The sequence below is a fragment of the Cimex lectularius genome, unplaced genomic scaffold (assembly GCF_000648675.2).
Source record: "Cimex lectularius strain Harlan isolate CLEC.00 unplaced genomic scaffold, Clec_2.1 scaffold227, whole genome shotgun sequence".
NCBI classification, from domain to species: domain Eukaryota; kingdom Metazoa; phylum Arthropoda; class Insecta; order Hemiptera; family Cimicidae; genus Cimex; species Cimex lectularius.
In genome coordinates, this window is record NW_019392955.1 from 1 (window position 1) to 12,085 (window position 12,085).

The window sequence follows — 12,085 nt, forward strand, 5'->3', positions numbered from 1 at the left end:
AATTAGTGAATCAGTGGTGGGTGAACGAGTGAAATTAATGAATGAAAGAAAAAGAGATTAAAATAAGAGCGAAACAGAGGAAGGGATGAGAAAGAGAGAGAGAGAGAGAGAGAGAGAGAGAGAGAGAGAGAGAGAGAGAGAGAGAGAGAGAGAGAGAGAGAGAGAGAGAGAGAGAGAGAACAAAACAAGAGAAAGAGACAAGAGAGAAAATTTGTCAGAAAAATCGAGAGCGAACGAGAGTGAGAGAAAGATTTTGTGAGTCAGTGGTGAGTGAACTAGTGAAATGGATGAATGCTAGAAAGAGATCGAAATAGAGAGAGAAACAGACGAAGGGACGAGAAAGGTAGAAAGACAAATGAGAGGGAGTGTTTGTGTGTCAGAGAGAGAGTGTGAAAGATACAGGGAAAGCGAGAACGAGAGTGAGAGAGAGAAACAGTAAGTCATTTGTGAGTCACTATGTGAAATGAATTCATATAAGAAAGAGACAGGCACAAGAAAGAAATAGAGAGACAGCGGGAGACACGAAAGAGAGAAAGAGACATGCTCGAGTGAATGAGTATGAGGTGCGTGAGAGAAAGATAATTAATAAGGTTAATTAATACCAATATGATAAAACGTACACACAAAACGTATACAATAAATAATCGAATAAACTGATTTAATATGACATTTTCTTTATAAGCTGAAATAATAATTGAAATTGGATGACATAATTATTTATTACGATCGCTTAAGATATTTGAGTATAAATAATTAAGGTCCTGGGTTGTAATCCCGGCGTAATTCTTGGTTTTTTAATTGAAAATAGTATGGGAAATATATTGTAAATTTTTTGGCCCCTCATCTGCGACACCTAAAGTGTTAGGACGACTATTTTTTAGCATTTATGAGTATTATTTTATTCTTTTCTAAAATAAATGTAAAATTTAAAAAAATATATTTATTATTATAACCATTGCCAATGTTCTTAAATTATAAAAACGATTAATAACCCAATTTAAAAGTAAATTGTTTGGCTTTTGATTTAATTTAAATGGACAGTTTCCAATTATTTTTGTGTTATTTTGCTTTAGCTAACGCGTTTGTGTTTATTACATATTAACTGATTATATTATTTGTAAGTTATAAATGGCTGTTCCTGGCTTCTGAAATGCTGAGAATGCCAAACGGCATAACATTGAAAATTTAGCACACAATGCCGATAACATTAATTTGATTTGATAGTATAGTTAGCATTGCTAAATAACAATACAAACCGTTGCATAAACTTGTTCCGAGTCCGTGTCTCGAAAGTTTTATAATTTGTTATATTTATGTTTCAAAAATTATGGTGTGCGGGACCGAGGAAGTCATGATTATACGGTATCTCGTGGATCTTCGGGCAGACCTTGAATGTAAAGCCTTGGTTGTTGTTTTTACCACATATTACATAACAAAATGTTGACGGTTTTTTAATCAAATAAAACGAAGAAAAATTTATGTTGGAATATACAATATTGATTGGTTTGACAATAAAAAGGCGAGCTTTTACGAAAGCTGGTTTACTTGTTGTATGCAAGTTCTAATAACGGAGTTATAAAATAGGTCATAAATAGATTGCTCTGGTTCCAAAATTCTAACTTTTGTTTTGTTATTTTTCGATTTGAATTTGTATAGACTGAAATACGCATATGAACGTACATACATACGAACAAGTGCCGAGTTGAGCCTATTGGGTTCTCGTAGTCCCCAGGCAATTCCAGCTTTTTATATTTACAGTAAATTGCCGGAAGACATGAGAATCACCAACACGGGGTGTTGGCAGTCCGGGGGCAGACCTCAGTATTATCTGTCCGGCCACCGAGGTTCGGGTCCAGGGGGTTGTTAAAAGCTAGCTAATTCAGCACCTAACGACTACAGTTCCAAACCCACTCATTCTCACGTTCATTCTTAAATATTTTGACTCCTATTTACGTACCGTTCTTTCCATTAGGGTGGTGGAGACTCGATATTCCTCCATCACCTTTCACACATATTGTACAGCTAGCCTAATTGAGGGTCCGTTTTTGTTATGTGTCTGTCAATTGAAATATTAGGGGTATTCACGATCTTTGTGTTAACCCTGTTAACTCTGTTAAGTCCTGTTAAATCGAGAAAAATGATGACGTAGAATTGTAAGAATCGGCTAGTTAACATTGCTCGATTAAACAGGCCAGGGCCAATGTTAGATGTTAGGTCGAAAATGTAGTCACATTGCTAGCCGTTAGGGCGTAGGTAACCAACATGGCAGCCATGAATTTCATAGCTGTTTTTTGTTTACGCGTCTTTTTATTCTTAAAAAAGTATAAATTCAACCAGACCAATACATTTCTTTTGTTAATTTCTGACCTGTCCTTATACTCTCATTTATAAAAGGTGACATCTCATATATTATAAAATTGTAGGCAGTTAGACCTTAGGTTACAGGTTAGGTATGTCGGCATTAATTGAAGCGTATCATTTGTTAGTACTTGTCGAGTGCATAAATAGCATTTTGAATGAAAGAGTTGATTAAGATTCAGTTTTTATTAACTTCTGGCATCTTACAATTTAACAGAAAAGAAAACCAAAAAAAAAAGCAACACCAAACCGTCAACGACTGTTATAGCTTTATTTTTGGTTCTCCCAATCGCCACGAGCAGCATTGTGAAAAAATTAACGTTTAACACCATCTTACAAAAATCGTGAATACCCCTATTATTTGTCTCTGTAGTTCTGTATTTTCGTGATGCTATGCCAATAATGATAAAATATCATTTATACTGATACTTAAGTATACTTTATATTTCGAAGGAATAATATACAAATCAGGAGAAATTAAAACTACTCAGTATGGTTAGGGATGGCAAGGTTACTCGATACGGTGATTATACAACGTGCAACAACTGCATAAACTTATATGATTTAATCGTTACAAATTTTAACAACAAATTCCAACAACTAATAAATTCGATATAAAAAACGGCGCGCGCAATTAAACGATCAAAAAATTTATGATATGTCATCACATACAAGTAGAAACTAATAAAAAATGCTCAATTCACAACTATATCGAAAGGTACGTACAAATTAATTAATCTATCTACACTGAAAGGCAATAAAGTGACAACCCTTAATATTTTTAATTAAAGATTATTTAGCGATCATGAGATGCGGTTTGATGTGACGAAGGTTTTATGAAAACATTTTCTTTATCGTGCCAACGTTTCGATTTTTATTGAGATCATCTTCAGGGCCTGGGATTTATAAACATTGTTTAAATTTTACAAACACATGTAGGATATGAAAAAAAATGAATTTATACAATGCTAAAAATTTTAGATTCAATCAAAGTATTTGTACAACTACTGTTTAAAAAAAAAAAAAAATATATATATATATATATATATATATATATAGCGGTCATAAATTATTTTTTTAATTAAATTTATTTATAAAAACTGGTCTTATTAGACCAACCATTAATTAATTTAATAATATACATAGAATAAATAAATGTTTAAATTCTTATAAACTCATTGGTACAATAAGATGTATATTTCACTATCCACAAATTGTTAACTACAATAGTTCATATGGCTTGTTCTTTTTAATCGTTTGAGTCTGTTTCGGTTATGTAGGAGGACGCTTCCACATTCTCGTGCAGGCTGAGGCGAGACTGGTGTACGGCGGCAAATCTTTGTATTTCCGCCGTGACCTCCGGGATCTTAAGATCCAAGTCCTTATTCCTTAAGTACCAAGGTGCAATGACTACGTTACGTAAGATTTTATGTTGGAGTGTTTGTATGATTTTGATATTGCTGTGTTTGGTACAACCCCATAGTTGAATACCACATATCGACATAGGCTTTAGGACGAGCTTCTATAATAATAGGGGTATTCAGGATCTTTGTGTTAACCCTGTTAACTCTGTTAGGTCCTATTACATCGAGAGAAATGATGACGTAAATTTGTAGGAACCAGCTAGTAAACATTGCTCGATCTAACAGTCCAGGGCCGATGTTAAATGTTAGGTAGAAAACGTAGTCACATTACTATCCGTTAGGGCGTAGGTAACCAATATGGCAGCCATGAATTTAACAGCTGTTTTTTGTTTACACGTATTTTTATTCTCAAATACGCAATTATTAAATCACACCAATACATTTATTTTGCTCATTTCTGACCTGTCCTTGTATAGATACATCCTATATATACAACTTTATAGGATATGGGATGTATCTATATGAATGTGCTGTTAGACGTTAGGATACAAGGTCGGTACGAATTGAAGTGTGTCATTTGTTAGTACTTGCTCAAGTGCATAGCTAGTCATAGTATTTTGAATGAAAGTGTGGATTAATTTTTCTTTTTTATTAACTTCTGTCATCTTACAATTTAACACAAAAGAAAACCAAAACAAACAAGAACAAGCCTTCAAGGACTGTTATAGCTTTATTTTTGGTTCTGCCAATCACCACGCGCAGCATTGGGAAAAAACACAATATGCACATGCTAAGAAAAGAAGAGCATTCACGATCTTACAGTCATTTCTATAGTCGAGTTAACACGAGTTAACATCTTACAAACATCGTGAATACTAGACTACTCTGACGTTCAACTCAAGCCGAAGTTGTGTTGCAGTCGCGTCGGATTCATGCGTCGACCGCAAGTCGCCCATCTATGGAGCGTCTCTCCAGACGTCACACCCACCCCAGAATAAACCTCTGTAAACAGCCAAATTACAAATTGATTTTTTTCTGGTTTGTTTGTCTTGAGATTAAGTGCAATTATTTCATAGCCTAATAGGTCTTTCAATGACAGGAAAAAACGTTGATTCGGCAAGGCGACAAAAAAATCTCCTATCCCTAAATTAAAATCCAATTGTTGAAGGTCGGAAAGAAGAAGAAAGAGTCAGTATTGCTAAGAGGGGAGGCGCTCGAGTCCGGCGAGTGGGGACGGCATCCTGTTCAGTATCATACAAAATGTTAAATTGATACTGCTGTAATGCTACCCAACAACAATGACCGGCTCTTCACTAGCACTCGCCCTGCTGGCTTTCTTGATATGTAAGTTGTTTAATTCAATCATCTGGGAAGACGAGAAGGGTAAAATCAGAAACATCATAATTTATCATTTCTCTTCGTTTGAACGAATCTGCACGACCGACAAAATTTCAAACGAAGCTAATTCAGCCAGTTGATCTAGTTGATAAAAAATCGGCCAAATGACGATAAAACTTGAATATCTAATATAAAAAGAAGCTGGTGTTCAAAGGAAAAAAATCATCTTTCAAATAGCTGCACTAAATACTATTTACAACTAATTCGAAAAATGTATCTGGTTAAAAATAACAAACACAACATACGGCTACATAATAGAGGGTTATCCATATTTACATGCATTATTGGCTGAACGCAAGCACTAATAAGCACATAAAAACACGTGCGCACCCCAATATTTCATTTAATATTGTTAGCCGTTTTTTTAATTCTAGAAACATTATTTTTATATATTTTATTACAGCCAGATGTTTTCTTTTATCATCTTCATATAATTTAAGTAATTAATCAAATATCGAATAAGCCTGTTTAGCTTCATGCATTGTAGTTTGGATACATTATCAAACAAATTTATTTAAGAGTGACAAAATACAGTTTTGTTCAATACAAAACCTTGTTGCTTTTCCTTCAACGGTAAAGTGGGTGTCCTAGCAACATTTGCGTATTTCATTTTGTTTAAAAAGTAAAAGTTCGTTATTATATATTTTGATTGTACATATTAATAATTTAAATGAATGATTTTTAACATTCGCCAAACACACGTACACACACAAAGGAAAAAGTGTGGGGTGAGAGAGAGAGAGAGAGAGAGAGAGAGAGAGAGAGAGAGAGAGAGAGAGAGAGAGAGAGAGAGAGAAAGAGAGATAGAGAGAAAATGAGTGAGTTAGTCACTAGTGAGCGAGTGAGTGAAATGAATGAATAAAAAAAGAGAAAGAGCTGAGGGAGAGAAAGATGTAAACATAGAGAGAGGTGTGTGAGAGAGAGAGAGAAAAGAGAGAAAAAATTGTAAGAGTGAGTGGGAGAGAGAATGAGAGGGTGCGTAAGTGAAAGAGGGATAGAGAGAGAATTAGTGAGTCAGTGGTGAGCGAACGAATGAAATGAATGAAAGGAAGAGATTGAAATAGAGAGAGAAACAGAGGAAGGGACGAGAAAACTCTGTGTGTGTGTGTGTGTGTGTGTGTGCGCGTGCGTGCGTGCGAGAGAGAGAGAGAGAGAGAGAGAGAGAGAACAAAACCAGAGGGAGAGAGAGGAGAGAGAGTGAGAGAGAGAGAATCAGTGAGTTAGTCACTAGTGAGTGAATGAGAAAAATGAATGAATAATAAAAGAGTAAGAACTGAGAGAGAGGAAGAGGTGAAAATAGAGAAAGAACAAAAAATCTAAGAGTGAGGTGGAGAGAGAAAGAGAGGAAGAGTGTGAGTGAGTGAAAGAGAAAGAGCGAGAGCGAAAGAGAGTGAGTGAAAGAATTAGTGAATCAGTGGTGGGTGAACGAGTGAAATTAATGAATGAAAGAAAAAGAGATTAAAATAAGAGCGAAACAGAGGAAGGGATGAGAAAGAGAGAAAGAGAGAAAGAGAGAGAAAGAGAGAGAGAGAGAGAGAGAGAGAGAGAGAGAGAGAGAGAGAGAGAGAGAGAGAAAGAGAACAAAACAAGAGAAAGAGACAAGAGAGAAAATTTGTCAGAAAAATCGAGAGCGAACGAGAGTGAGAGAAAGATTTTGTGAGTCAGTGGTGAGTGAACTAGTGAAATGGATGAATGCTAGAAAGAGATCGAAATAGAGAGAGAAACAGACGAAGGGACGAGAAAGGTAGAAAGACAAATGAGAGGGAGTGTTTGTGTGTCAGAGAGAGAGTGTGAAAGATACAGGGAAAGCGAGAACGAGAGTGAGAGAGAGAAACAGTAAGTCATTTGTGAGTCACTATGTGAAATGAATTCATATAAGAAAGAGACAGGCACAAGAAAGAAATAGAGAGACAGCGGGAGACACGAAAGAGAGAAAGAGACATGCTCGAGTGAATGAGTATGAGGTGCGTGAGAGAAAGATAATTAATAAGGTTAATTAATACCAATATGATAAAACGTACACACAAAACGTATACAATAAATAATCGAATAAACTGATTTAATATGACATTTTCTTTATAAGCTGAAATAATAATTGAAATTGGATGACATAATTATTTATTACGATCGCTTAAGATATTTGAGTATAAATAATTAAGGTCCTGGGTTGTAATCCCGGCGTAATTCTTGGTTTTTTAATTGAAAATAGTATGGGAAATATATTGTAAATTTTTTGGCCCCTCATCTGCGACACCTAAAGTGTTAGGACGACTATTTTTTAGCATTTATGAGTATTATTTTATTCTTTTCTAAAATAAATGTAAAATTTAAAAAAATATATTTATTATTATAACCATTGCCAATGTTCTTAAATTATAAAAACGATTAATAACCCAATTTAAAAGTAAATTGTTTGGCTTTTGATTTAATTTAAATGGACAGTTTCCAATTATTTTTGTGTTATTTTGCTTTAGCTAACGCGTTTGTGTTTATTACATATTAACTGATTATATTATTTGTAAGTTATAAATGGCTGTTCCTGGCTTCTGAAATGCTGAGAATGCCAAACGGCATAACATTGAAAATTTAGCACACAATGCCGATAACATTAATTTGATTTGATAGTATAGTTAGCATTGCTAAATAACAATACAAACCGTTGCATAAACTTGTTCCGAGTCCGTGTCTCGAAAGTTTTATAATTTGTTATATTTATGTTTCAAAAATTATGGTGTGCGGGACCGAGGAAGTCATGATTATACGGTATCTCGTGGATCTTCGGGCAGACCTTGAATGTAAAGCCTTGGTTGTTGTTTTTACCACATATTACATAACAAAATGTTGACGGTTTTTTAATCAAATAAAACGAAGAAAAATTTATGTTGGAATATACAATATTGATTGGTTTGACAATAAAAAGGCGAGCTTTTACGAAAGCTGGTTTACTTGTTGTATGCAAGTTCTAATAACGGAGTTATAAAATAGGTCATAAATAGATTGCTCTGGTTCCAAAATTCTAACTTTTGTTTTGTTATTTTTCGATTTGAATTTGTATAGACTGAAATACGCATATGAACGTACATACATACGAACAAGTGCCGAGTTGAGCCTATTGGGTTCTCGTAGTCCCCAGGCAATTCCAGCTTTTTATATTTACAGTAAATTGCCGGAAGACATGAGAATCACCAACACGGGGTGTTGGCAGTCCGGGGGCAGACCTCAGTATTATCTGTCCGGCCACCGAGGTTCGGGTCCAGGGGGTTGTTAAAAGCTAGCTAATTCAGCACCTAACGACTACAGTTCCAAACCCACTCATTCTCACGTTCATTCTTAAATATTTTGACTCCTATTTACGTACCGTTCTTTCCATTAGGGTGGTGGAGACTCGATATTCCTCCATCACCTTTCACACATATTGTACAGCTAGCCTAATTGAGGGTCCGTTTTTGTTATGTGTCTGTCAATTGAAATATTAGGGGTATTCACGATCTTTGTGTTAACCCTGTTAACTCTGTTAAGTCCTGTTAAATCGAGAAAAATGATGACGTAGAATTGTAAGAATCGGCTAGTTAACATTGCTCGATTAAACAGGCCAGGGCCAATGTTAGATGTTAGGTCGAAAATGTAGTCACATTGCTAGCCGTTAGGGCGTAGGTAACCAACATGGCAGCCATGAATTTCATAGCTGTTTTTTGTTTACGCGTCTTTTTATTCTTAAAAAAGTATAAATTCAACCAGACCAATACATTTCTTTTGTTAATTTCTGACCTGTCCTTATACTCTCATTTATAAAAGGTGACATCTCATATATTATAAAATTGTAGGCAGTTAGACCTTAGGTTACAGGTTAGGTATGTCGGCATTAATTGAAGCGTATCATTTGTTAGTACTTGTCGAGTGCATAAATAGCATTTTGAATGAAAGAGTTGATTAAGATTCAGTTTTTATTAACTTCTGGCATCTTACAATTTAACAGAAAAGAAAACCAAAAAAAAAAGCAACACCAAACCGTCAACGACTGTTATAGCTTTATTTTTGGTTCTCCCAATCGCCACGAGCAGCATTGTGAAAAAATTAACGTTTAACACCATCTTACAAAAATCGTGAATACCCCTATTATTTGTCTCTGTAGTTCTGTATTTTCGTGATGCTATGCCAATAATGATAAAATATCATTTATACTGATACTTAAGTATACTTTATATTTCGAAGGAATAATATACAAATCAGGAGAAATTAAAACTACTCAGTATGGTTAGGGATGGCAAGGTTACTCGATACGGTGATTATACAACGTGCAACAACTGCATAAACTTATATGATTTAATCGTTACAAATTTTAACAACAAATTCCAACAACTAATAAATTCGATATAAAAAACGGCGCGCGCAATTAAACGATCAAAAAATTTATGATATGTCATCACATACAAGTAGAAACTAATAAAAAATGCTCAATTCACAACTATATCGAAAGGTACGTACAAATTAATTAATCTATCTACACTGAAAGGCAATAAAGTGACAACCCTTAATATTTTTAATTAAAGATTATTTAGCGATCATGAGATGCGGTTTGATGTGACGAAGGTTTTATGAAAACATTTTCTTTATCGTGCCAACGTTTCGATTTTTATTGAGATCATCTTCAGGGCCTGGGATTTATAAACATTGTTTAAATTTTACAAACACATGTAGGATATGAAAAAAAATGAATTTATACAATGCTAAAAATTTTAGATTCAATCAAAGTATTTGTACAACTACTGTTTAAAAAAAAAAAAAAATATATATATATATATATATATATATATTCTACATGCTTCATACAAAATATTACGTGTAATACAATAACCATAAATATAATATTTTTAATTATCTCTTAAACAATCTTCTTACAATAGTATTTGCTTCGTTTGAAAGGATTAGAGGTAAATAAAACACAGATACAATTTCCCAGGAGTTTCTATGGAAGGTCCCACAAACTTGATTTTCATCGAGGGTTCCCTAACATCTGCGCGATAGTTTGAAGATGTGTTAGCAGAAGATGACAATGCAAATCCCCACACAAATGATCGTTGATGACTACTTGGAACGGGCATCAATTCAATGTTCGGAGTGACCGGCATGAAGTCCCGAAATAAACCATATTGAACACCTTTGGGTCGAGTTGTCAAAGTCGCCCAGTGATGCCAGAGAATTTGGAGGATTTGCGAATGCCACTGTTGGGGAAGTATGTAAATATTCCACAGCACTACGTTCAGAACTTATAAAATCAATGCCATGTCGAATGCAAGCGGTGTGATCAATGTAAGAGGAGGAAATAATTCGTACTGAATTTAATATTTTGTACATTCTTTCAATTAATTAATCTTTATGTAAGTTATTGGTTAAAATGAAAAGTTAATGTCACGAGCTGGATTAGACCCCACGACCTTCGGCTCAATACGCCGCTGCTCTATCACTTGAGCTATCGTGACTTCGATCCACTCAGACACCAACTTTCCATCTCAGCCCACCTTTAGAATTTTCCCTCCTTTTTGCCATTTTTCAAATGTCGTGTAATCAGGATCCGATTCTCGTCGACAAATGAAATGGCCACGGGGAGCTTTAGTGAACATAGTTTTACTTATTAAATCCATTATATTTTGTGATCCGAATATTAAAAAATGCCATTCTATGAAGTTTTTACCGTCGTAAAACTAATTATATCTTCACTTAATCTATTAATAATACTGTTCTTCTTTTTAAAACTATTCTAACGACCTTGGTGTTATTTTTGACCTCAAAATAAATATAACTGCTCACATTGATCATATTAAATCTTCAAGCTCTGTGCTGGGTTTCTTATCTAGTTACTCTAATAATAAAATAAATAACAAATTTATCAAACCTACTGTAATAAATCTATTCATAAACTTCAATCTGTACATTTAAAATATCTCAGAATTCTTCATAATAAAATAGGAGTTACTATTATTGACTATAGACAGTTTGAACAGTACTCTAATTTACTTCCTAAAGTCTCCTCTTAGGCAAGTCTTCCAAAGCTCTGATTTATTTACACTTTTTAAAATAAACAACTACAATATTGACAGTCCCTTTTTACTTTCAAATTTACTTCTCTACGAGTCACTTGACCAGGCATTATAGACTCTTTCATATTTCCTAACGTCCTATTAAATGTGATAAAAATACGCCTATTGACATAATTATACGTTCTGTCAATAAATTTTCTCGCCTTTCTATTTTTAATTATTCTCTTTCTACATTCTACCGTCAGGTTTGCAGACAAGTTACATCTTGAATTATTTTATATATTTTATGGTAATATATCTTTCATAATTTTATAACAATATTAATTTTATATCGTATACATTATTTAACTTGCATTTCTTGCAGACAAACACACACGCAGACATAAGGGTACGTGTATATTTGCTGGTTTTAACTTTAAATACATTTTTTTTAATTAAAATTTTTAATTATATATTTTTTCATCCCATTAGTATTATTAAACGACTTCACTCTCTTAATTATTTACTTCTGTTCCAATAAACAATATGTTATTTCATTTGATTTTATTTTAAAAAAATATGTTGATTGACTAATTGGGAATAATAAACTATTATTTTTTTCTGATTATTTCTGATGTGTGTTTATTATTAACTTGTTGTTTCATTATTTGTTGTAGTCGTGAAGAGCCGTCAAGAATGAGATAGTTAAGAAAAATACCTTTTTCAATTTTTTGCCGTCGTTTCGACGTTTATTCGGGTCATCTTCAGGGCTTGAGTAAATTACAAAGTATAGGTTAATAGGAAAACATATGATACACATGGATCTATAAATACACTGCTATAAATACAATTCACCTGTAAAAAATTAATTCTATAAAAATAATAAAAACATTTATAAGCTGTTTGATAAAAATTGCAGCAATGATGATTTCGATTGTAAAAGTGTGT

General features: G+C 33.8%; 1 protein-coding gene across 2 annotated transcripts in view; it reads left to right on the top strand.

Annotated features, from left to right (window-relative positions):
- Positions 1-4,965: 4,965 nt before the first annotated feature.
- Positions 4,966-12,085, top strand: part of LOC106663703 (phospholipase A1-like) — a 33,474-nt gene continuing 26,354 nt past the window's right edge. Inside the window, exon 1 of one of the 2 annotated variants that reach the window (XM_014388750.2) lies at positions 4,966-5,066. In XM_014388750.2, the coding sequence (XP_014244236.1) occupies positions 5,021-5,066 (46 nt within the window). In that variant the 5' untranslated portion in view covers positions 4,966-5,020. The remainder of the gene's footprint in view (positions 5,067-12,085) is intronic. The other variant, XM_014388751.2, reaches the window with a different exon arrangement.